We start from the raw sequence: 26,672 nt of genomic DNA, 5'->3' as shown, positions 1-26,672 counted from the left end.
CTGCCTAACTTTTGTAAGTAAGCTGTAAGGAATGAGCCTGCCAAATTTCAGCCTTCCACCTACACGGGAAGTTGGAGAATTAGTGATGAGTCAGTCAGTGAGTGAGTCAGTCAGTCAGTCAGTGAGGGCTTTGCCTTTTATTATTATAGATACATAACTCAATGTGATATTGCATTGTAGTCTTACTTGCTCTTTAAAATATCTTGTGACATTTAATATTTTTAATGGCACTTTATAAAACGGATTGAGTGAAATACAAAAAATAGTAACAATATTTCACTTAAGCAAATGTGTTCAGACTGATATAATTTTTGTATGTTTTATATGTTTAGTTTGAAACAGCAGTTTTATTTAAATGGAATCAGAATTAATGTATGATGTCGATTTCGTTGATTTTGTAAGAAGAGGCTCAACAGTAAATACATAAGTAATGGTAAAGGAGACTTACATAAATCAGATATTGAGCGTTCAACGTTAATGTCCAAATGTATGCTGATTTTCACATGGAGTAGTTTTAAGTTCCTACAGACCCGATTGCTTATTCTTTTTTATTCTTTTGAGATTGCAGATATATTTACAATTTTTGGAAATTTTTAATGATCTGCCCTAGCAATGGAAAATGTATCATATGAAATTTTTATTCTCACTGCATTCCAGGACCTTGGGAACAAAAAAGATGTATATTTCTGCCTTTCCCTTATAGGCTATTTGTTGGTAATATTTTTAAACGTATCATTATTTATTTTAATATACCAAGAAAAAAAACCCACGAGCCCATGTACATTTTTCTTTGTAATCTGTTTTTTTTGTGAGCTAATTGGATCTACATCTTTTTAAATTAAATTCGTGGTTGACCTTAAAGCCGATGTTAATGTTATTTCTCGCTCACTTTGCTTTAATCAAATATTTCTTATTTATACCCAAGGAAATGGGCCCCGCTAACTATACAGGTGCGCTATGTAAGGTCTTTCTTGGTCCTAACTCTTATTGCTGATGCACTGAGACACAAAAGATACAATTTGAATGAAAATTGAAAGGAGAAACTGGCCTAAAACTTAATGGTGACCGGCTGTGTCAGAAAATATATGCAGGCTTGCAGCACATGCACTCACCCAAAACCACATTCAATTATTCCCCTGCATATCCCCAATCCCATAATACCAACACTTATTAACCCACAGACCACACTCAGTAATGAACTCCTGTGCATTTTACAAAATATGCAATGAAAGCAAAACAAAAAAAGCCAGGGGCCACAATATCTATATTCCTAAACTTATGTCTGTAACCAAGTAAGAAAAACAAGCAATGCTTTAAGTATGGGACCTAGCAAACTAGAGGGATGCTTTAGATATCGTAAGACTTCACACTCAACCATCAGAGTAAATAAGACAGAAGTTTCCAAAGAAACGAAAGTACACATAAATGGTGTCTAACATCACAAAGAATCTACTGTCTACAAAGGATTGAAAATTCAGAACCTAGAAATAGATCTCAAAACAACAATCAAAATGTATTGAATATATCAACCTTTAAGAAATAGATCATACATTTAGCTACAGCATGAATTCATTTAATATTGCCTGAATAAAAATACTGCTGGAAGCCACCCAAGATGATTGACGATATTATAATGGCAAGAAGGAATTGAAAGACAAATACAGAGTGAGCTGACGCAAAACTTATTTTCTGTTACACTTAAATAGGACATAAAAAAACTGACTTGTCCTTAATAAGACAAAGGGCAGGTAGATCAGAGGAAGAAGGGTGTGACAAAAGAGTAGTGAAAGTACAAAAGAAGATATGAAAACAAAAGATTACGACAACCAAACAATGAGACAAAACTGCAGGCAAAAATTGCATTTAAAAAGGAACAAAGAAAATTGTAAGGTGAATGAGGTAATCAACACGTCAAGAATTTGAGATATAATTACCCAAAGGAGCTGCTGATTGTATTAGACCAGTGTTTCCCAAACTCAGTCCTGGTGAACCCCTGTGGCTGCAGGTTTTTGTTCCAACCAGCTTCTGTTTTTAATTGAACTCCTGGGCTAATTAAGTGAACTGATATTTCCCAAGTTCTGTGTTTAGGGAACAATATAGAAATTAGAAATCTAAGTTTGCTAAAAAAAAAAATATATTAAAATGTACCAAGCAGTTACATAGGAATAAGTATTTTTTTTAACAATATTTTCATCTTGATTTTCATTCTACTTTTCTAGGTGTTCTAATTGTTTAATTGATCCATTATTTACTAATTAGTGGGTCTGACTCTAAAATAGTTGCAGTCTTTGATTATTCGGTGTTGTTTGCCTGGGTGTCTGATCTGTTCGTTTTAAATTGTCATTATTAAGACACAATGAAGAGGGAAAAACTGCACAGAGAAAGGGCAAAGTATAATGAAATCAACAAAAGAGAATTAAGCATTTAAATCTATAGCAAAAGTAGAAATATTTCTAAATGTCTTATAAATATAAAAACCATGCTGCTATGCTTTTCTGAATGTCGAATAAAAGAAAAAAACCCAGCTAATTAAATGAGATCAGTGCTATCAGGTGTTGTCAATGATTAGGAATCCGGTTGGAACAAAAACCTGCAGCCACAGGGGTTCACCAGGACCGAGTTTGGGAAACACTGTATTAGGGGGTTGCATGGTTTGCTAATGTGGTGGGTCGGTATGCTCAGTCATATTGGTAATGCAATATGTCGTCAATGATTTTCTTTATCATACCTAAAATTGTGGAATTTCAAGTAGCGTGTGAAATATGTTGTGGGAACCAGGGGGCCCTATAACTGATTTTTGCTGGCTGAACACTGAAATCTTACTCTGGTACTATGGAAAATAAAATAAATCAACTATAGGGAATGGTATTAATTAAGGTGCTACATAAATAAAATTTATTATTATTAATATTATTAATAACATCATACAATGATACACACTCTGCAAAGAAAAGCCACATTACCTTGTACTTCTTACCATCAACTTTTTGTGACAAATGCACTGGTAGACAATGTGTGTGAAAGACTGCAGCAGCTCCACTGAAAATCCTCTCCTCCTGCTGAACGACAACTAACTGAGCGTAGAAGTCTTCCTCCCATCTATCTTTGTGTTTTTTTGCTAGCCATGGTGAACTGAAGCCCTATCAGTAAATTCTGCCACAAACCCATTGCAATATCGGCTTGTCCTCATACAGACAGAATGTTGTCAAATTAATTTTACCATCCAGATGGACAGGAATGTTCTCTTCACTGCCCTAACCTAAGACTTTCTGCTGATTGGCTAGTGAAAAGTGAATCAAATTGAATTAGGAGGTATATAAACAATCCTCTAATGGTGCCATTAGAAGAGGCTCATTGGCACTGAAAGATAGTCTAGTACAGATTTGGTCTATTAGTAACTTATAAATTTAGATTTTGTTTTGAAAATGACCTTATTTCTGACAAACACAAAAGTACATATAAATTAAAACAATCAAAATGTATTTCTTTTATAAAAAATGAGTATTATCCTTCAAATAATTTTACGATTCTTACATTTTGCTGGTAAAAAGTGAGGGTGTGATGTCCTAGCTCGTACAACAGATGAAGTGCCACTGATTATCACATCCAAGATTCACAGCAGATAGACCAAGTGTCTGTAACTCTAAATGATCACATCTTACTGATCCATACATGATAAGTGGGTATAGAAATGAAAACAGCTTGCTTCTCAGACTTTTTGTTTTCTTTAAGTTGATTTTTAAAAACATAAATAACTAAAGGAAGGTTACTTTCATATTAAGAAGGAAAATCTAGTTTGAAGGTGAGAGGTTTTGGGGGCACTGTGGTTGTTTTCAAATCATTTTTGGATTTGTACCTTTCGTACTTTGGACTTTTGTTTGGTTTAGTCTTTGAAGTATTGTGAGCCAATCACATAATCTCTGCACAATAAATGTTTGAAAAATGGAACATGCCTGCATGCCATTGATGTGCTCCTTGTTCACTGGTGCTGCCATTCTGTTTATTCTTGCTGCAAATCACGTTTCTTTTGTAATACAGATGTTCTACTAAAGTAGAAAAGTTGTAGCTGAATGTACACAGGGAGTACAAGATGAAATCAAAGTCAAAGTTCATAACCAAAAATTGCACTAAATGACAATGCTAAAACACTAAACCAAATTCATATTTGATAAAGCAGAGCATAGAATATTTAAACAGGAAAGCTTTACAAACAAATGCACAGATCCACAATCTCGGCTTATCAGGAGGCACATGGCACCAACCTTTATATTGTCACAACTGAGACATCACGTGCAACAGTTCCTGTCAATTTCCCAGACAATGCAATGGCAACCATTCTACAAAATGCTCATGAGAAACAGAATGGCGTCGGGAAATAACACAAAATATTTCTAACTACGGAACAACAAACAAAAAAAAAACAAACTATAATCCATCCATCCATTTTCCAACCCGCTGAATCCGAACACAGGGTCACGGGGGTCTGCTGGAGCCAATCCCAGCCAACACAGGGCACAAGGCAGGAACCAATCCCGGGCAGGGTGCCAATCCACCGCAGGACAACAAACTATAATTTGATACCAAAATGGATTTTATTATTCAAAGTTGCCTTATACGCTACTCAAGCCTCAAGAAATTAGTCTCCAAATGTGGGTAAGTAATTATGAATGCAAACCCGTTCATAACAGTTATAAAACATTGAAGTGTAATAGGTTCATCCTAGTATTGGGTTAACAAACAAAACTTGTTAACTTTATTATTTTTTTTTGGTTCTTTGACATTTTGGCCAGCATTTTGTTCCTTTTTAATGTGATTTTTGCCTTAGTCAAAATGTAATATGATGAAATAGTAATTTGAATGTTTTATGTTAAATAGTGTACTCTAAGTAGTTTGTTTAATAAGCCTCATTTGTATGTCCACTTTTTTACCATTAAACAAAAAAAAATGCTGCTGACTGTTATACACAGGCAGATTTACCCAGTGATACTAGTCTTTTTAAAATGCTAATTATGCTCACAATTGGAAGAAAACAAAACACCAGAATTCCCTTGATTTTAATGGCTAAAAATAAGTGTTTCATGAACATATAAAAAGCTCAACAACTCTTGTTCTGTCATTTGGATATAGGAAAGTCAACTGATGGATAATTTAGTTTTATTACAAAGAAAGGTAAATGATTATACTTCTCAGAGTTATTCTGTTCCTCTGTAACAAATATTGAATGTTTCATATATCTGAAAGTTTTGTAAGAATACAAAAACTTGATTTGATCTTGTATTGTTGCAATCTTTTCTGTCTAAAGTTACCTGTGATGTTTAATATTTTCAGTGACACTATATAAAACAGATTGAAAGAAGTGGAAAAATAGTAAAAAATATGTGACTTGTGCAAAATAATAGTGTATTGAGATATTGACATTGTTCCTGTATATTTTATGTATTGAGATCAAAATTGTGATTTTATTTAAAAGGAATCACCAGTGCCACCTAATGTTGGTTAGTAATTCCATTTCAAAACTGGTATGATCTATAAAACTTTCTTAAAAAAACTAAAAAATGTTGTATTTGTAACAACACTATAGTTTTATTTGTTTCCCTTTTTAAGCAGGTCATTGACTTACATATTGCCAAGTGTTCAAACATTTTGATGATTTTACATGGAGAGTACCTATTAGAAGTAAGATCCAGTTTTAAACACTTTAATAAAAAAGAGTTTCATAGGATAGGAAAAAGGAAACTTGGAGAGACTGAACTTGTAACTTCAGTTTTAAAATGTATGCTGATTTTCACACTTGGTAGCTGCACGTACAGACCAGAGCTGTTTTATGTTTTTTACCACCTGCTACAACAATGGAAAATGTATCTTATGAAATTTTTATTCTCACTGCATTCCAGGACTTTGGTACCAAAAAGGAGGCATATTTCTGCCTTTCCCTAATAGGCTATTTGTTGATAATAATTTTTAATTCATCTTTAGTTATTTTAATATACAACGAAAAAAAACTCCATGAGCCCATGTACATTTTTCTTTGTAATCTGTTGTTTTGTGAACTAGTTGGATCCACGTCCTTCTACATTAAATTTATGTTTGACCTTCAAACAGACGTCCACATTATTTCTCGTTCGCTTTGCTTTACTCAGATGTTTTTTATTTATATATACACATCAACAGAAGTATCTATTTTAACAGTCATGGCTCATGATAGATATATTGCAATAAATGCACCTTTACATTACATTACAATATTCTCAACAACAAAAGTTCAAAAGTTAATTTTTGTTTCCTGGATTTATCCTATTTTTATGATGTCTATTGGAATGATGTTATCTGCACGTTTGCCTCTGTGCGGCAATGAAATTAATAGAGTGTACTGCAACAACTGGGAAATTGTTAAACTATCCTGTACAGACACAAGTAGTAATAATATTTATGGATTTGTTGTGCTCTGTACAATTTTAATACCTTTCATTTTCATTGTTTATTCATACATGAAAATTCTTTCAGTGTGCTTGAACAGTTCTAGATCTCAAAAATATAAAGCTTTTCAAACGTGTCTCCCCCATTTGGTAACACTGATCTTTTTTTTAAGCTCTTTACTCTTTGAATTAATTGAGAGCAGACTTAATGTAAAGAGAATAACAAATGCAGTCACTGCATTTGCTTCATTAGAATTTCTTACAGTTCCTCCTCTTTTAAATCCATTAATATATGGCATGATATTGCCTGAAATACGCAAAAGGGTTGTTTGTTTATTTTTAAAGAGAAAAAAACAGTCATCCTGAACTCTTATTTTTTAACTTAAGTATTTTATATATAGGTAGCTGAATATCTAATACAAAAATGTATCTAATGAACAGTAAGGCCTTATATTCTATCTATTGATGTATTTTTGTAACCCACTAATGGCAGGATCACAGGGCAGCTGGAACCAATCCCAGCATTCATGGCCACGAGGCAGGATATTGTCACACTAAATTTCACTTTTGCTCAAGGTCCATATTAACATTTTAGTTTTCAATGTTATTTTGAAATATTTACTTGACACTTTTAATCTAGTGTGGCTATCAACTACAGGACAAGAATGGAACATATTACAATAATTTATATATATATAGGGGCGGCATGGTGGCGCAGTGGGTAGCGCTGCTGCCTCGCAGTTGGGTGATCTGGGGACCTGGGTTCGCTTCCCGGGTCCTCCCTGCGTGGAGTTTGCATGTTCTCCCTGTGTCTGCGTGGGTTTCCTCCGGGCGCTCCGGTTTCCTCCCACAGTCCAAAGACATGCAGGTTAGGTGGATTGGCGATTCTAAATTGGCCCTAGTGTGTGCTTGGTGTGTTTGTGTGTGTCCTGCGGTGGGTTGGCACCCTGCCCAGGATTGTTTCCTGCCTTGTGCCCTGTGTTGGCTGGGATTGGCTCCAGCAGACCCCCGTGACCCTGTGTTCGGATTCAGCAGGTTGGAAAATGGATGGATATATATATAATATACAGTATGTGCATTTTATAACCAGCAGAGGGCGGGCAGGTTATGTTACCTCTTCAGCATCACACTGAGAGTGAAATGTAGGAACTGATCCAGCAGGCTTGGACTTTACAGTCCAGGGGCTTAGCCACTACATCACACAATATGCTGGCCTACTTTTTAATAGATATAGCTGACAATAATAATGTGTTCATGTACAATATATAAACTAAACAGGGGAACCTTAGGGTGAGTGAGAGGCTGAGTATGGGTGAGAGGGATCAGCATTTAAGCTTTCCCACAGAAAGAAGAGTAAACTTTGCAACAGTACAGATAGACTCATCAACAATGTGTTTACTGGTGTATTATTTTCACTTTGAAGTCATTTTAATACAGATAAAGTGATTTCTGGCTCCTTTCTCTCAGAACTGAGTTTTCCCTTAACATCTCAAACATATACAGAACATGGTAGGTTAAGGAACAACTCTAAATTGCCTTTGTATGCATGTGTAAGTGGGTGTGTACATGGCACAGACTGGTGCTCCATCCATGTTGGATTCCTATCACGCACCTCATGTTGCATCCTTTGACCTCAACATCGTGTAAGATTCAGCTGAATAAAGTTATTAGAAAATGGATGGATGGATTTCTGGCTCTGTTTTATCTGGTTTAAGCTTTTGGAAGTAAGTGCTTCTTCACTGGTTGATTGATAAAAATATTGTAAAAGGAAATACATTTAAAAAATACAAAAGTAAATATATGAATGAATTTTGTGTCTGTCATCGATTTATTGAGAAATAAAAAACTACTGTACTTGTGCTTGATATTGAAGAAAGGCTTTGTCACCAACTATTTAAAATTATTGTCTCAAATATTTCTTAATTTCATTGTTAATCTTTATAGATACTGTAACAATCTATAATGTAATCTATAAACCCCAAAAGCATTTGCCTACTTTCATTCTAAGTATGGAAATAATTTTTGATTCCTTGTAATTGTTTAGTATGTAAAGCATATTGACCAGGGCTGTTTAAAATAAAATTATATTCACTAATTTAATGTTCTATATGGTATTTGTTATAATCAATAACAAAAAACAACAGCTGTAATGAATTGATAAGAAATATACTTTTCATGAATATGCCACTAAGTTCAAACATCATTGCAGTTGGTACCAGTGGTGCCTATTTACACATTATTGTCACATGGAGGAAACTCCCCTTTTTACAATGACAATTACGCCTGAGGATTTCAAGATTAAGTTTGGGTTTATTGTCATGTGTACATTGTACAATCAAATTCTTACTTGTATTTCTCCTCACAATAGTGACAGTGATATAATACCAACAAAAACACAAACACAGATTAAAACCCTGTGCAGTGCTTTATGATCTTGAGCCAACTGGGTGCCAATAGTAAGCAAATAGTGAGGATGGACTGGCTTGCACACCTGTATAAGTCACTGGTGCCTTTTCTTAATAACAGCTGAAATTCACTGTGCCCACTGTAGTTCATCAAAGATGATCACCTTATCAAGAACATCCTATCATATGCGGGTGAATTGTGTGGTCTGCTTTCTGAAGCCTATAACCAGCTCCTTGGTTTTGCTGACATTTAATGGTGAGATTGTTGCTTTGACACCATTATGTCTTCTCTGTAAGGTGTCCTGTCTTTGTTGGTGAAGTCATTATCAAATTTAATGATGGAGTCGGAGCTGTGTCTTGTCACAAAGTCATAGATGAACAAGGAATTTAAAAGGGTGCTCGGCACACTACCCTCCTGGGTGTTCAAGTTTGGATTTACTTTTATTTTTTGTCTTACATTCTGGGCTTAGTTTAATATTTTCAGGCTCACCTATGACTTTAGCTTGCTTTCCCCAACTTCGCTCTATCCCCAGAATTCCTTATTGAAAAAACCTGCTGCCATGCACACTCAGTACATGTAGTATATGAAGATGTTTCATGTAATACATGAAGACACACAAAAATATCTAACATAGCAAAAGTTGAAATTACCATGGAAACATTTGGATCTGTAATGATCCACTGACTCAATATTGGTCAAGTGGTGTAAAACCTCCAGGAATAGCAAGCCAGAATCTCCACAAGTCTTCCCAGAGGGGGTACACATAAAGGCAACTTGAGATCGACCAAGACTAACTGGCTTCGGCCTACACAGGGGCCAAAGTGCAATTGCCATATCTTAGCCAAGGTTGCTCCCCACCCTGGGGTTCATATTCATGGTTTATTTCCCTTTTAATGATTATGCATATCTTTCTTTATTACTGGTTTTGTCTATGTATATAAGCTGCCTTTGTTATGTTCCATGTGCTTTGTGGGAGGTCCCCAAGAGGCGGGTCACCTGTCAACTTTTGTTTTTGTAAGTTAATGTGGTGGACTTCCTGACAGAGAGACAGACCCCAGACAGTCTGCAATGGAAACACCACCTTCAGTCACTACTGTCAATACGCATTTGGAGCCATTTGGAAGTTGATGGATTTCTCCCCTCATTGTTCATAGGTATTATTAGACCTCGACAACCTGTGAGAGTGTCCTCCTCGGTGTGCGCAGCACACTTTAAGGAGCACACACCGCTTACACTTTTATTTTCTTAAACAGCACACACTCAGTGTTATTAAATTTTAATGACTGGGGTACCGGGGTCCCCCTCTGGTTTACTTTCATTAATGGCACGTACACATTAACATCACAGTCACAGACCAGGGGCTTTGTTTATAAATGGTACATATACATAAAAATACTGCATATGCCCATTTCCACGCTCTTGTTGAGATAGATGTATATAAACTAAACTTGGTGTAATGCCTCACACGTTTTCACAGCAGTCTCAAAGCATGCTTGTGCACATTTCTGCTCATTTTTCTAAATGGCACCCAGTGTCAAAGCATGTGCTACTGTCCTTGTGTGGTTTCCCTTTTTTGTTTGCATCCATGACACAAGCTTTCTCAAATACACTGAAATTAATTGCATATTGTTTACAAATTTAAAGCACTTGATTGCAATCAATCTTTAACAATATAATGGTGCAAGGAATGACCAAACTACCATGGTTGTTTTAGCATTGTTAGAAGGCATTGCAAATAGAATAATTAGAAGAGAGTGTGTATTTAGAGATCATACTGATTACTTGTCCCATGATGATGATTGGCTTCTAAGTCGATTTCGATTTCCAGGAGCTATCCTCTTAGAGCTGTATGCTGAACTGGGGTCAGCTATGCAAATGCAGATTTTGAGGAATTGTGCACAACCTGCTTTTTTGCAAGTTCTGTCATCCTGGGGTTTTTAGCCACAGCAGCTTTTCAACATGAACCAGCTGACCGATCAGGTACTTCTTATTACTGAGTCATGCCATACCAGCTGATTTCCTCATGCTGTGATTGAAAAGGCAAACATCAAAGCGCAATTCTCAGAAACATCAAGTTTTCCAAATGTAATCGGAGCAATCAATTGCATGCACACTGGTATAAAGACACCTTCAGAAAATGAATTTGCTTATATAAATAGAAAGCATTTCCACTCTATTAATGTGAAAAGTATCTATGTTGCCAAAATGTGTCTAATTAATGTTGTGACAAGACATATAAAGTCTCACCAATAACTGCTGAAGCTCAAAAAGTGTGAGCTCCGGAATTCTGCTACCTCCTTCAGTGGTGTTGACACTCAGATGTTGGGCTGCAACTCGCCTTTTCACATTGATTTTGATATCTGACAACTTCTTTTTAATTTTGGGCACTGTCTAAATTTGAACTTTTGAGTCCCTCTGCCACACTGTGCTACTATATCAATCTCCTTTTGTTGCTTATACCACTGTTTAAGCCTCCAAATAGTACATTTTTCTTTGCCTCCACTTCACTGAGCAGGACCTTCATTTCATATTCACTAAATTCGTCTTTTTTACAAGTGCTTTTGTCATTGTCTTTTAACAAAACACTGAACAGAAGGGGCTATTTATATTGATTTGCATATTAAAATAGGCAAATTCTGTTAGGAGTTGGAGTGGGGCTGTAGGCTCGTGCTTGTGTTAAAATTCACGTTGATTGGATTTATAAAGGGAAAGTGCGTAGAACTTTGCTTATGCATAGTTTCATACATCTGAATATTTTTGTGTGTTTGCACATTTTTACTTTTGTCTGTGCACCATGTTTTAACATGAATTCTATGCAAGGCATTATACACAATGCCCCATGTGCGCAGGTGCCATCAAGCTCGTATTGAGTATTTGGTTCACTGGTAGGACTACATCCCTGATAAATGGGCTTGTGCAAATCATTTTTAAACACCTGATTTACTAAATTAATTTCACAGAAGAATTCCTGGCAAGCCCAATAGGCAGATCTGGAGGGTTCTACTGTATGTCATAATCTGGTTTAAAGTTTGTTTCTTTTCGCTTTTTTCTTTGCCTTGATTAAAACATTTACATATGGTGTTTGGGGTTGCTGAGGCCAAAAAATCTAGTGGTTGTATTAATCTTTTTCTTTGTTGTGTTTTAAATCATATTCTCCTACAGCACCATGCTGTTTACCACATGGACACTGTCATGTTGGCGATTGATTGCTAGGATGCAAGGCAGCATTACAGGAGGACGATTCTCAGATGTTGCAAGTCATGACATCATTAATGTGATGTATTAAAAAGCCAATGCCATGCTTACCTAATTCATCCAAAGCTGTATTCCTGAAAGAAAAAACATTGTGTCATTGTATGTGTTATTAGTGTTGGATTTTCAGGCTGCAACATTTTTTTTCTGCCTTCTGATTCTGTGTCTTGGCTCTGGTTGTGTATATCCTGTTTGGGCTATTGATTTTCCTCGCTGTTTTGTGACCTTGATTGTGGCTGAACATACCAAGCTTTGATATTTAATTCTTGTCTATCCGGGTTACGATCCCTGCATAGTTAAAAGCAGAAATTGATCGGAATGAAAACCTACAGCCAAAGGGTCTTCCCCAGAACTGAAATTGACAATCATTAGTGTACAGTCATATGTCTCCATTAGTACTTAGGCTCAAACTACTTCGCTGAATTTTTGCACCATATGTTTCTGCAGGAACTTCAAATTTTCCTGAATACGGCACTATTTTGATGATAGTGGATTCCTACTACTTCCCTACTTCTACTTGGCTTTGGCTTTAGCAATCTGGAATGCTGCATTTAGGGAAAACTAGCAATTACTTTCAATGCTTCAGGTGAACATTGCCAAAATTAAACATGCAGCTTTTCAATATTTTGGGGGGGAAAATGGCATCAATTTAGTCCAATTGGGCCAAGGGTCTCCAGTTTTCCTAACAAATAAGTCTTTGGCATGCTGCACTAAATTGGATTGCTTAAATAAAACCAATACAGACACAGGGAGAAACTGCAGATCCATACAGATAATGATTAGGCTAGGGTTCAAAACTTGATCTCTCAAGCTGTGAAGCAACTATAAAAACCCAACCTGGGAGAAAGTATATGGTTTAGGGAAGGCCTGGGGCCTCATGCATAGCGGCATGTGTAGAATTCACACTAAAACATGGCATACGGACAAAAGTCGAAATGTGCGTACGTACAAAACAATTCAGATGCAGAAAACCGTGCGTAAGCCCACTTCCACTACATAAATCCCAGTCTGCATGAAATGTAATGTTTCTCAAATCCCATCGTAACTAAAGTAGCACATTAAATGCTTCATATTCTGTGTGTTCTTCTATGTGCTGTATGTGTGTGAATCACTACTTGCTTCTTAAACTGGCTTTCTCTTACGCCAACAGGACACAGAATACATTACCTTCATGATATTACAGCTCTCTGAACAATTTAAATACTAAGATGTATACTTGATATCATTTTCATTATGAAATGAATTAAAGCATGTATTAAACATGAGGCCATAGTGGCGCAATGGTAGCGACAAGATGGTGCCCCTTCCAGAGATTGTTCCTGCCTCCAGCAAGATGCTTTCTGCGCTGTGCATGACTCTCAATGAAATAATTTATTGCAGCAGTACTGTCTCTTTCAAATGTACTAACCCCCAATTCCTGTCCTTCCTTTTCTTTCTCCAAGTAACCAATTGCCACACACTCAGCTCTTTAATAAATATCAAGCCATCTGTAAGCTTAGAATGCCCATTCTTCAAAACATTAAGGAACATTGAAATATCTTCATAGTACATGTTTAATTATTCCATCGATCTATCCATCCAGGGTGGCGCCAGTCCCAACAAGCATACAGCGGCAGGCAGGAACAATCCCTGAACAGGGCGCCAGTTCAACGCTACCGCTGTCTAGCGTGTCCACTCGTTTAATAACAGTATACATTATTTAAATTAAGTCAAAAATTTATCTGTGTAGTTTAATATATATACTTTACTGCATTTCATCTGAAAAATTATATCAAGAAGATAACGCCTGGAAATCTAAATCAACTTAGAAGCTAACTGTCATCATATGTTATATTTTATATATGTTATCAAAGTTATTGTCTGTCTGTATACCTGCATTGTTATCACTCTTTAATATTTTCTTTATCAGCATGCTGCTGCTGGAGTATGTGAATTTCCCCTTGGGATTAATAAAGTATCTATCTATCTATCTATCTATCTATCTATCTATCTATCTATCTATCTATCTATCTATCTATCTATCTATCTATCTATCTATATAAATACTTGCTTTCTTCTATTGAATTGAATTTAATTCCTTTATTGTTATTGTATAGTACAATGAAATTCAATATGCAAATCCTCCATAAACTTATTTCCTATAAAATGGTAAAATTACAAAAACGGTAATAATAATATGATAAAAAAAATGAAAAATATACAATATGAAAGCATAAGTGGCTCAGATTGTGCAATATTACAACTGTAATGCAAGTTTACAGTGAGGTAATTGTACTTATAAGTTCAAACAGTTCTACCAAGAGCACTTGATGGACTGATTGAGTGCGTTTAGAGCTCTCGGGATGAAACTGTTTCTGAACCGCGAGGTTTGTGCAGGAAAGACTCTGAAGCGTTTGCTGAATGGGCGAATTTCATATAGGCTGTGTGCATATCTGAGGCAGTGTGTAGTAGAACCTGTACCCCAATAATTCTCTCCGCTCTTGACACAGTTGGCGGTAGAGCTTTCCAATCAGCTGCTGTAGAGTTGTGATTGCACACTCAGATACACTGGGTTAAAGTACTCAGTGGTGCACTGAGAGTATCAACACTAAAGCAGCTATAGTATTTAGAATAGTTTGGCCATTCCATGCACCATTATATGGTTACAGGTTGATTACAAACAGATGCGTTAAACTAAAAAACGATATGCGGTTAATTTCAGTGTATTTGATAAAACCACATCAGGGGTGTGAATCTAAAAAATTAAGGGAACCCACCCGGGAAAAGTATCACTGCTTTGACTCTGGGTGTTACCAGTTTGCAAAACCGAGCCGAAAACTTGTGTACACTATGGTTTGAGCTGGTGTGAGAATGTGTGTGGCTTTATGCAAGGTGAGCACGGAAATGGGTGTCTACCATAGCAGCATTGAGCTCAAGGAGAAAACAGCTGTGTACAGGGCACTAATCCAACAGAGAACTGGGGAGCAAAATTTACACTTGAGTTGGTACCTGTGTGAGTTATTGTCAATAGCCTGCAAACTCCACATAGATTATGACCTTGTGTAGGATTCAAATTTGCTTCACTGAATCCGTGAACTATTGAAGGCAGCTATTGAGGGAAAGTGCCACCTTCTAGTTTGTGTGTATGGAGAAAATGCTCCAACAGTTTGAAATGTCAGCAACAAACATTTCTGCTTACCTGGTATGTTCTGTTTGGTCACAAAATCAGACCAATCTTTACTATATTTCCTCTGTTGTGATATCATGGACACAAAACATCGAAAAAACATTTGTCCTGACTCCATAGTTCTAGAAGCCTCTCTTTTACTTTTTTATATTTGGTTTCATCAACTATTTGTATCTATTGGTACATTATCATTTGTAAAGCATAGAGCTGACAGACAAGGGACTTTTATGTCACATCTGCAGTATTTTGTGTATATAACACTAGAATTACCAGAGCCTACGAAAAAACTCGTACATCCGGCCCACCTTAAATCCATTCACACCTCTCCGCCAGCGCCTTTTGTCATCTAAATGTGCTGATAAAGACAAGCTGCAAGCAGTCGGCTCTAGGCACTATATGATAGGCAGACAGGGAAGCTGCTATATAATAATAAAATTACTGCTATTACTATATAGATAGACAGGGAGTTCAGGCAGAGCGGCGAAGGCTAAAAAGAAAAAAAAAAAAAACATTTTCTCCCCAGCAGGGAATCGAACTCTGGTCTCTTGGGCACGGCAAGTCTGCTGCGTCAGCAAATCTTACCAGTACGCCACAGAAGCTGTTGTAGCATTTTTGAAACTTTTGTGAAAGTGTTTATTTGATCTTTGGACTTCAGGCTTTACACATTTTATAATTTATGCCTAAATTTTGTAACATTACTAAAATATGAAAAAGTTTCTGTTGTAACACTGTGTTCACACAGATTACTGTAGAAACGGAACACACATGAAATGCGTGTGTTCCAAATAACGATCTATTATTTCCACTCCAAAACTCCACTTCACTCCCAGATAATCAATCAAGGCATGAGCTGGGAGAAGTTTGTGCACGTTCTAAGTCGGTGGGGGGATGGAATAGCCAGCTGCTTGCAGCTTGTTTTTATCAGCACATTTAGATGACAAAAGATGCTGGCAGGAGAGGTGCGAACGGATTTAAGAAGTGATTTAAGGTGGGCCAGACCTATGAGTTTTTTCGTAGACTCTGGTAATTCTAGTGATAAACAATGTTGATAGATTGGTTTTACCATGACATGATAATAGAGTAGAGATCTCACATAAGCAGTATTTTATATTTTAAAATTTGGTACCTTTCTGATTACTTTGTGCCGTCTGTCAATTGCAATATTTATACTTTTAAACAGTTTTATCATATATAGTTCATTAGAATGGCTTATTTATAGTTTCAGATTCTGGATTTCTCTATATGTTTTGGTGTACTAATTCAATTAGTTGCTTGTCTGAGTTATTACATTTCTCATTCTTGGCCTGTCAATCATTTCAGTTGCTATGCATTTCCAAACTCTAAATACATTTATGGAATAATTTGAATGAATTTATCCAAAAACAATTTAGGATCTAACTTGCCTTTAGCAAGCAGAACTGAGCTCACCAGAGTGCACTACAGTCTGATCATTTTTGACTGTTTTTACTACTAATGTTATTCCTTTAGAAGACTGTATAGGCTTAGCCCTTTAGTGGTGGACATCATAACAAATGTTTAATCAAAGTATAAAATGATTAAATAATAATATTGTTTTGTTTAAAGTATTGTGTACTCTTTGTAGTTTAGTTATTATTGCCATTTTGTATGTTTACTTTATCACTATCAAATAAATACAAATATTCCTGTGACTTTGTGGTACACATTGGCAGATTTACCCCATGATACTAATCTTTTTTAAATTTTAATTATGCAGGCAATTAGAAGATAACAATTCCAAAACTCCCTTGATTTTTAATTGCTAATAATAGATCTGAATGTTTCTTTAAACATATAAAAAAGCTTTACAGCTCTTGTTATATCATTTGGTTAAGGAAAAGTCAGCTGATGGATAATTTAGTTTTAGTACAAAGAAAGGTAAATGATCACAATTCTCAAGAGTTTTTCTGTTCCTTTTTAATGTTTCATATATTTTAACCTTTATTAAGTATACATAACTCAATGTAATATTTTATTGTAATTGTACTTGCTCTGTACAGCAACTTGTGATGTTTCACATTTTCAGTGTCACTTTATAAATAAGATTGAGTGAAGTGCAAAAGTATTAACAATATTTCACTACTGCACATGTGTTCAGAATGAGCAATTTTTGTATGTTTTATATGTTTAGTTTGAAACAGCAGTTTTATTTAAATAGAATCACAATTGAGACATAATGTTTGACAGTAATTCATATCCTACATAGTGTGGAAAATAAAACTGTCCTAAAACATGTTTGAGCTACAAAACTTTACAGAAAAAAACTAAAATAAGTAAAACAGTTTTATTTTCCTTTTTAACAGACCACACTGCTTATAAATATTTGGTTGATTGTGCATGAAGAGTACTCTTTAGAATTGAGGCTCAGTTTTAGATAAATAATAGATACATAGGTAATGAAAAAGTAGACTTGCATACATCAGGCATGGAACATTCAGCTTTAATGTACTGTACAGTATGCTGATTTTCACATGTAGTAGCTACTTTTGAAGACCTGATTGCTTCATTCTTTCTTTTTTTTAATTTGCAGGTATATTTACGATATTTTACAATATGTTTTTTGTTACCACCTGCCACAGCACTTGAAAATGTATCTTGTGAAATTTTTATTCTCACTGCATTCCAAGAATTTGGGAACAAAAAAGACACATATTTCTGGCTTTCCCTTATAGGCTATTTGCTAATAATATTTGTAAATGTATCGTTAATTATTTTAATATACCAAGAAAAAAAACTCCATGAGCCCATGTATATTTTTCTTTGTAATCTGCTTTTTTGTGAGCTAACTGGATCTACATCCTTTTACATTAAATTCATGATTGACCTTAAAATCAATGTTCATGTTATTTCTCGCACATTTTGCTTTACTCAGATATTTCTTATTTATATATATACAGTAACAGAAATATGTATTTTAACAGTCATGGCTCATGACAGATATATAGCAATACATGCACCTTTACATTACATTACAATTTTCTCATCAGCAAACATTCAAAAATTAATTGTTGCTTCCTGGATTTATCCTATTGTTATGATAACCATTGGAATGTATTTATCTATACGTTTACCTTTATGTGGCAATGAAATTGATAGAGTATACTGTAACAACTGGGAAATTGTTAAACTATCCTGTACAGACACAAGTAGTAACAATATTTATGGATCTGTTATGCTCTGTACTTTTTCAATACCTTTCATTTTTATTTTTTATTCATACTGTAAAATCCTTTCTGTGTGCTGGAATACTTCAAGATCTCAGAAATATAAAGCTTTTCAAACATGTCTTCCTCATTTAATAACACTGATCTTTTTTATAAGCTCCTTACTCTTTGAATTAATTGAGAGCAGACTTAATGTAAAGAGAGTAAAAAATGAAATCACAGCATTTGCTTCAATAGAATTTCTTACAGTTCCTCCGCTTTTAAATCCATTAATATATGGCTTGATATTGCCTGAAATACGCAAAAGGGTTGTGTATCTATTTTCAAGGAGAAGAAAACAGTTAATGTGATTTCTTTAGTTTTCATTTTGTGTATTCTGCATAAAGATAAATACAGTAAATTTCTGAAATAGAAAAATGGGACAGCATTAAAATATCACTAAATTTGCATGATATTTAACCTCTACATTGACATATACTTCTCATTATTATTGCTTTTATCCAGTGTGACTCATGCAAATAGGACATACTGTACTATAATGTTTTGCAGAAACTATGTATACACATATTATTACATTTGGAGAGTAGGCAAGTTAAGTGACACACTCAGGTTCATGGAGAGTGAAAGGCAGGAATCAAACCCGAGGCCTTGGAACTCACAGTCCAGTGATGTAGCCTCTATCTCTCTGGCTGCCTTTTCATGAATACAATAGACATTAATAAAACAGGTCTATACTAATTTTATAAAATAGAATGCTTTATATACACATATGCTAAAATTAATATTTTATGCAAAATAATGTACAAATTTGCAATCCATAATTAGTTTAATAGGGAAACAATTTATTATTTCCATCCATCCATTATCCAACCCACTATATCCTAACTACAGGGTCACAGGGGTCTGCTGGAGCCAATCCCAGCTAACACAGGGTGCAAGGCAGGAAACAAACCCCGGGCAGGGCGCCAGCCTACCTCAGACAATTTATTATTTTCATTTTCGTATTTGAAAGTGAGTACTGACCATTGTAACAGACTGTACTATAAGCTGTGGCTTAGAATCTTCATACAGACTTCCAAGCAGATGAAAAAAATGGTCTGCACAGCATGAACTCCAGAAAGGAAATAAAACAGCAACAAGGATCTGAACATGCGAACAGCTGGAAGAAGCAAAACTTTCGTGACAAGCCAAAGAGTGACCAGTGGAGTTGGAGGCCTAGCATGTGTGAGTGGGATAAGCAGGGAAAGAAGAGTGTACTTGGCACCAGTACACATGGAGCCATGAACATTATATTTATTGTTGTACTGTGATTTGCTAATCTCTCTGACAACCATTTGTTTATTTTCACATACAAGTAAATGTCGTTGCAAGATAGGCAAGGGTCTATGATATGTGTTCTTTTCACCAAAGTATTCCAGTTTTCCTTGCACACCCCAAAGATGTGTTAGACTAAATAGCAACTTTAAACTGCCTCAGTATGACAGTGTGTGTGTGTGGGTGTGTATACATATTCCTGAGATGGACTGGTGTTCCCTGTACTGCAGGTTCCCACCATGCATTCATTGTTGCCTGTGTAGGCCCTGAACTTCTTGTGACACTGAACTGGATGATACGGTAAAATGTGGTGGGGTTTTTTTTCTGTCTGTGTTTTATCTGGGATTAAGCATTCTGGAGTTAATTTAATAAAATAATAATTTAAGATATTAAGAAATACAATGCCCAATGCATTTATCTATCAATGAATTGTGTGTCACTAGCTGTCATTTCCCTATTGAAAATAACACAGTTTCAGTTTGATTTTGAAGACTAGCTTTGTCATCACATTTTTTTTGTAAACTTCTATTCTCATAATGTATCTCTTAATTTGATCTTTACTTAATAAAATCTTTAAAATATTATGTTCATTTAGCACTCAGATATTTTTGACTCTTTTAAATTGTTTAGAATATGAAACACAGGTGTTGTGTAAATAAAAGTATACTTATTAATTTTATTTTACATGCATATTATAATCAATAATGACTACAGACGTAATATAATATTAAAACGTATATGTGTCTTCATTAATATACCATCAGTTCAAACATATTTTCAAATGAAAAGTAAACAAATCCTAATATTGAAGTTTTCCTACCAAAAATCTTGGTTGGCCTATTTGCACATCTTGACTTTCTCCTGTGACAGTTAAGTATTAAATAGCTTGCTCTCTCAGACTAATATAATAAAATGGATGAGCTAACAGCAAATAAATGACACATTTTGAATGTTCTCTTAAAAGACTTGGTTTCACATATTCAAATGATTTTTTTTGCCTATCAGACAAAAATTCTGCTTTCTCTCCTAGTTCAATTGTGCAGATAACAAAAAAAGACACTTTTTTGGTTTTTGTTGGCTTTCTGGGTTGCTGAGGTTATGTGTCTAGTGGCAAAGGTCATTTAGCTAAGTGACAGGTGTTGGGCCAGTTATGAGAACACAAAAGGGCTCGCTGTATACCAACTGTTCATTCTTTATCCCACTTGACTACTGGCACTGTGTGTTTGTGAGCTACTGCTCCAATGTTTAAAGCAGCTAACCAGGAGATGCACGTTTTTTTATGAATATATAACAAAAATTTCTTAAGGGCTTGGAAACAAAGGGCAAACTTTTCTGAACACTAACATTTATTTTTGTAAACCAGAGGGCTTAACCATAATTGTTATAAGGAAAAAATAGCAAGGAGCTGTCTAATAACACTTTTTCATTGATTGAACTCTTGTCTCAGATAAAGGATCTTGTGCAGTTGCACTGTGATTTGCCAGAATTAGGAAGGTGGATGCTAGCGACCAGGCAAGACTCCCTGGCAACCAATTTTCTGCTTGTAGTGGTTTACAAAGCAATGATGTAACACAAAAATTAAAAGCTTTCTCAAACAAAGGGATAACATTCAGACTCATACATGAATGTAAAGCTTGGAGATTTAATGTTCAAAATATAAAGTGCTAATAAACTTACACAAATTATTTTAAGTAGTTAGAATCAACACCATCCTTATTGGACCACTTATGGTAGCAAACAGGTCCTCATGCAAGGTGTTTTTTTGTTAGTTTGTTAGTTTTTGCCTACCACACAGGAACATAACATAGACACACCATCTTGAGAGAGTCTGTTATCGACTCCCATCTTAAGAAGACAGATTACATGGGCATCACTTTAGTGCCCAAAATGTATATGTCCTTTTTGTCTCGTTATTACAGTGTACCAAAGAATAAAAGGTAGAATTGGCATAAGATACCCTCATTTGGGCTGTTCATAAGAAATGTAATGATTTACTTAATGAGGTAGAAGTACATAATAAACAAAAATAGCTGCATGAGATATTTGAGATCTGTGCTTCAATTTATTTATTCATTTTTAATTTAATTTAATGTATTTTATACAATCATGTCAAACTTAGCAAATTCAACCCCTGCCTGAGAGAATGAGAGGAGAGACTACAACATGAGCAACTGTTTAAAAAAAAAACAAAGAAAGGAGAATGTCCTTTTACCTGATATAAATGCTTATTCTAAGATTTGATTCATTAGATCTTGCCATATTTAAAAAAAAATGTGAACAGATTCTCTAAATGAAAACTTTATTTTTTCCAATATCAAATAGTATAGAACAGGGGTGGGCAAAGTCATTCCTGGAGGGCCGCAGTGGCTGCGGGTTTTTGTTCCAACCCAGTTGCTTAATTAGAAAACAATCCTTGCCAATAATTACATTTCATGGCATATTAGTGCTTTAACTCTGCTAAGTCAAGTCATTCTCATATCCTAGATTTTTTTCCATTCTAAGGATATCATCCAAATACTTTGAAGTATAAAATGGATGGGTAATTCTCAATCCTTCACTTTTTTCTCTTCTCTTTCCTTCCAAGTATTTAATTAAACCAAATAGTGCACGATAAATACACACAGGTGTAAAGGGTAACAAGCAAAATGGATAACTGCTGGTTTCTTTTGTCATTTGCATCTTATTGCTAATAAGGAGCAATTAAAACCCAAGAATGCAGCTGTTTAAGTCTTTAATAGATAGATAGATAGATAGATAGATAGATAGATAGATAGATAGATAGATAGATAGATAGATAGATAGATAGATAGATAGATAGATAGATATAAGCAATAAGGGTTCACAATCTTAATGAGGGAGACAACTAAAATGAAGCAAAAGTGTTTCTAGACCAATAAGTGCTTCTTATTAAGCAATTGGGTTAGAACAAAAACCTTCAGCCACTGCGGCCCTCCAGGAATGACTTTGCCCACCCCTAGTATAGAACATCAGTTACCCATTGACTTATAACAGGTGGGCTGGGATTCTTCCAGTTGAGCAAGATAAGTCTACATGTTAGTAGTGTGGTATAAGCAATTACTTTTTTTTTTTTCAAATTTTATTGATTTTATTGTAATCATTCCATACAAATAGATCAATTTTTACAAAAAGTAGGATTGAAAACAAATCAACCCACACCCCTGAGAAAGAGAGCATGGCCAATGGAGTAAAAGTTAAAACTTGTAAACATACATGAATTGATGAGTTTAATAGGTGGATAAAGATGAATGGAGAAGTAAAAGAAATGCAAAGAGAATTACTTCCTCAGTGCTTTAAGAGCTTATTCTAAAATATTATTGATTAGATCCTGCCAGTTTTGAAAAAGTTCTGCACAGATGCTCTAAGTGAGAATTTGATTTTTTCCAATTTCAAATAGTATAAAACATCAGTTACCCACTGACTTAAAAGAGGAGAGTTAGGATTCTTCCAGTTTAGCAAAATAAGTCTGCGTGCCAATAGTGTAGTAAAGGCAATCACAGTTTGTTTGTCCTTCTCCGCTTTAAGCCCATCTGGAAGAACACCAAACACAGCTGTTAATGGGTTAAGAGGGACTGTGACACCAAGGCCGTCTGAAAGGCACTTAAAAATCTTTGTCCAGAATGATGTTAATTTGGTGCAGGCCCAAAATATGTGACCCAGTGAGGCTGGGACTTGATTGCAGCGTTCGCAGGTTGGATCTTGCCCTGGAAACATTTTGGACAGATGTGCTCGATATATAATTTTGAGTTGAATAATTGTATGCTTTGCGCATTGGAGCTTGAATGAATTGTCTGCATTGCTACCTTCCACTCCTTTTCTGATATATTGAGTGAGAGATCTTTTTCCCATTGTCCTCTTAGATCTTTGAAAGGGAGGGACTGTAAAATAATTTTATATATTGCAGAAATGCTGTCTGAGTCCTCGAGACTGAGCAATATTTTTTTCCAGCATGGAGGAAGGTGCGAGATGAGGAAAATCAGGCAGGTTCTGTTTAACAAAGTTTCTAATTTGAAGATAGTGAAAGAAATGTGCTGCTGGAAAGTTACATTTGGACTGTAATTGTTTATAGGTTGCAAAGATGTTGTCTATATAAAGATCTCTAAGTAATTTAATTCCAAATCTTTTCCAGATATTAAAAACTGCATATGTTTGCAACGGTTGAAAAAGGTGGTTCTCATGCAGAGGTGCCACAGATAAAAGATTCTCTGTCTTGAAGTACTTCTTACATTGGTTCCATATTCTAAGTCATTGAAGCACAATTGGGTTATTAGTATATTGGCGATAACTTGCATTTATTAGGGTACTAAGCAAGGACTATAAAGACGTACAGCAGGATTTTATTTCTATTGCAGACCAAGCATGTGTATGTTCATCCATTTGTGTCAATGTCCAGGTTTTTATAGGTTGTATAGTTGCCACCCAGTAATAACACTGAAAGATAGGTAGAGCCATGCCGCCGTCTGCCTTAGGTGTTCGTAGGGTCAACCTTTAGATACATGGATATTTTGAATTCCAAATAAATGAGGTTATGATTAAATCAATTTCTTAAAAAATTATTTGTTAATGCATATGGGGGTGCTTTGAAATGGAAAAAGAACCTTAGGAAGGGTATTCATCTTGACAGTGTTCATTCTTTCAGCTGAAGTGAAATGAAGGGTAGACCATCTATGCAAGTCTTGCTTAAGATTTTCCATGCAGACAGCAACATTTTGTTGATAAAGCTTATGTTTACTTGTGATGTTTACCCCTAGCTATTTAAACTGATCTGCAATGATAAAAGGGAAGGTGTCCAATCTAATAATGTGTGATTGAGAGTTCACTGGCACTCTTTTATTCAGATTAATTCTGAGACCAGAAATCTTTTGAAATTCTCTTAGTGCTGTTAGGACTACAGGCACAGTATTTTGTGGATCTGATATATACTGCTCAAAAAAATAAATGAACACTTTTTAATCAGTGCATAGCATCAAGTCAATGAAACTTCTGAGATATTGATCTGGTCAGTTAAATAGCAGATGGGGGTTGTTAATCATTTTCAGCTGCTTTGGTGTTATTAAAATTAACAACAGGTGCACTAGAGGGTCAACAGTGAGACAACCCCTAAAGCAGGAATGGTTTAACAGGTGGAAGCCACTGACATTTTTCCCTCCTCATCTTTTCTGTTTTTTCACTAGTTTTGCATTTGGCTACTGTCAGTGTCACTACTGATAGCATAAGGCAATACCTTGACCCTACAGAGGTTGCACAGGTAGTCCAGCTTCTCTAGGATGACACATCAATACATGCCATTGCCAGAAGGTTTGCTGTGTCTCCCAGCACAGTCTCAAGGGCATGGAGGAGATTCCAGGAGATAGGCAGTTACTCTAGGAGAGCTGGACAGGGCCATAGAAGGTCCTTAACCATCAGCAGGACTGGTATCTGCTCCTTTGGACAAGGAGGAACAAGATGAGTACTGCCAGAGCCCTACAAATGACCTCCAGCAGGCCACTGGTGTGAATGTATCTGACCAAACAATCAGAAACAGACTTCATGTGGGTGGCCTTTAGGGCCTGATGTCCTCTAGTAGGCCCTCTGCTCACTGCCCGGCACCGTGGAGCTCGATTGGCATTTGCCATGGAATGCCAGAATTGGCAGGTCCACCATGGGCACCCTGTGCTTTTCACAGATGAGAGCAGGTTCAGCTTGAGCACATGTGACAGATGAGAAAAGGTCTAGAGAAGCAGTGGAGAACGTTATGCTGCCTGTAACATTATTCAGCATGACTGGTTTGGTTGTGGGTCAGTGATGGTCTGGGGAGGCATATCTATGGAGAGACTCACAGGCCTCTACCGGATAGACAACAGCACCTTTATTGCCATTAGGTATGGGGATGAAATCCTTGGTCCCATTGTTGACCCACTATGTTGGTGCAGCAGGTCCTGGATTCAGCCTGGTGCACGACAATACCCGGCCTCATGTGGCGAGAGTATGCAGGCAGTTCATTGAGGAACAAGGAATTGATACCATTGACCATTGAGGTTGCACCTCAGACTGTTCAGGAGCTCAGTGATGCTGTGGTCCAGATGTGGGAAGAGATCCCTCAGGACACTATCCATCATCTCATTAGGAGCATGCTCTGATGTTGTCAGGCATGCATACGAGCATGTGGGGGCAATACAAACTACTGACTGCGATTTTGAGTTGCTGCAATGAAATTTCGGCAAAATGGACTAGCCTGCCGCATCATTTTTTCACTTTGATTTTTGGGGTGTCTTTGAATTCAGTCCTCTGTAGGTTGTTAGGATATAGCGGGTTGGAAAATGGATGGATGGATCAAACACATTGCAAAACATTAACCTGTAACTAAATTGTAATGCTGTTGATATTCTACATTGACATTTACTTTTCATTATTATTACCTTTATCCTTCTGATTTATATGAATAGGACATACTATAATTGTTTACATATACTGTATATACACATTTTATTATATCTAGAGGCCAGGCAGGTTAACTGACATGCTCAGGTTCATGCAGAGAGTGAAAGCAGGAATCAAACCCGCAGCCTTTGAGTTCACAGTCCAGTGATGTAGTCAATGCCTTTCAGGCTGCCTTTTCATGAATACAGTAGACAATAATAAAGCAAATTTCCCCTTGGGATTAATAAAGTATCTATCTATCTATCTATCTATCTATCTATCTATCTATCTATCTATCTATCTAATTTTATAAAACATGAAGCTCTATTTTTACATATTCTAAAATTAATATTTTATACAAAATCATCTACAAATATACAATACAGAATTGTTGAATATAGCAACACTTTATTATTTTCATTGTCATAATTGAGAATGAATACTGGCCATTGTCACAGACTTTTGTACTGTAGAGATACAGACATGGTACAGACTTCCAAGCCGATGAAAAAAAAAAGT

At 35.8% G+C, this 26,672-nt stretch overlaps 2 protein-coding genes across 2 annotated transcripts; both read left to right on the top strand.

Moving 5' to 3' along the window:
* Positions 1-5,849: 5,849 nt before the first annotated feature.
* Positions 5,850-6,823, top strand: LOC114651085 (olfactory receptor 1-like). The gene has a single exon (XM_028801045.2). The coding sequence runs from the start codon at positions 5,850-5,852 to the stop codon at positions 6,780-6,782; it is 933 nt and encodes a 310-aa protein (XP_028656878.1). The 3' UTR covers positions 6,783-6,823.
* Positions 6,824-10,781: 3,958 nt separating this feature from the next.
* On the top strand, positions 10,782-19,271 carry LOC114651084 (putative olfactory receptor 7A2). The gene is made up of 2 exons (XM_051926587.1): positions 10,782-10,802; positions 17,789-19,271. The coding sequence occupies exons 1-2, from the start codon at positions 10,782-10,784 to the stop codon at positions 18,770-18,772; spliced, it is 1,005 nt and encodes a 334-aa protein (XP_051782547.1). The 3' UTR covers positions 18,773-19,271.
* The last annotated feature ends 7,401 nt before the right edge of the window (positions 19,272-26,672 follow it).

Source organism: Erpetoichthys calabaricus, chromosome 4 (assembly GCF_900747795.2).
Source record: "Erpetoichthys calabaricus chromosome 4, fErpCal1.3, whole genome shotgun sequence".
In the NCBI taxonomy this organism is placed as follows: Eukaryota; Metazoa; Chordata; class Cladistia; order Polypteriformes; family Polypteridae; genus Erpetoichthys; species Erpetoichthys calabaricus.
The sequence above is the reverse complement of the archived record's forward strand: the minus strand, read 5'-3'. Positions and strand labels throughout refer to the sequence as shown.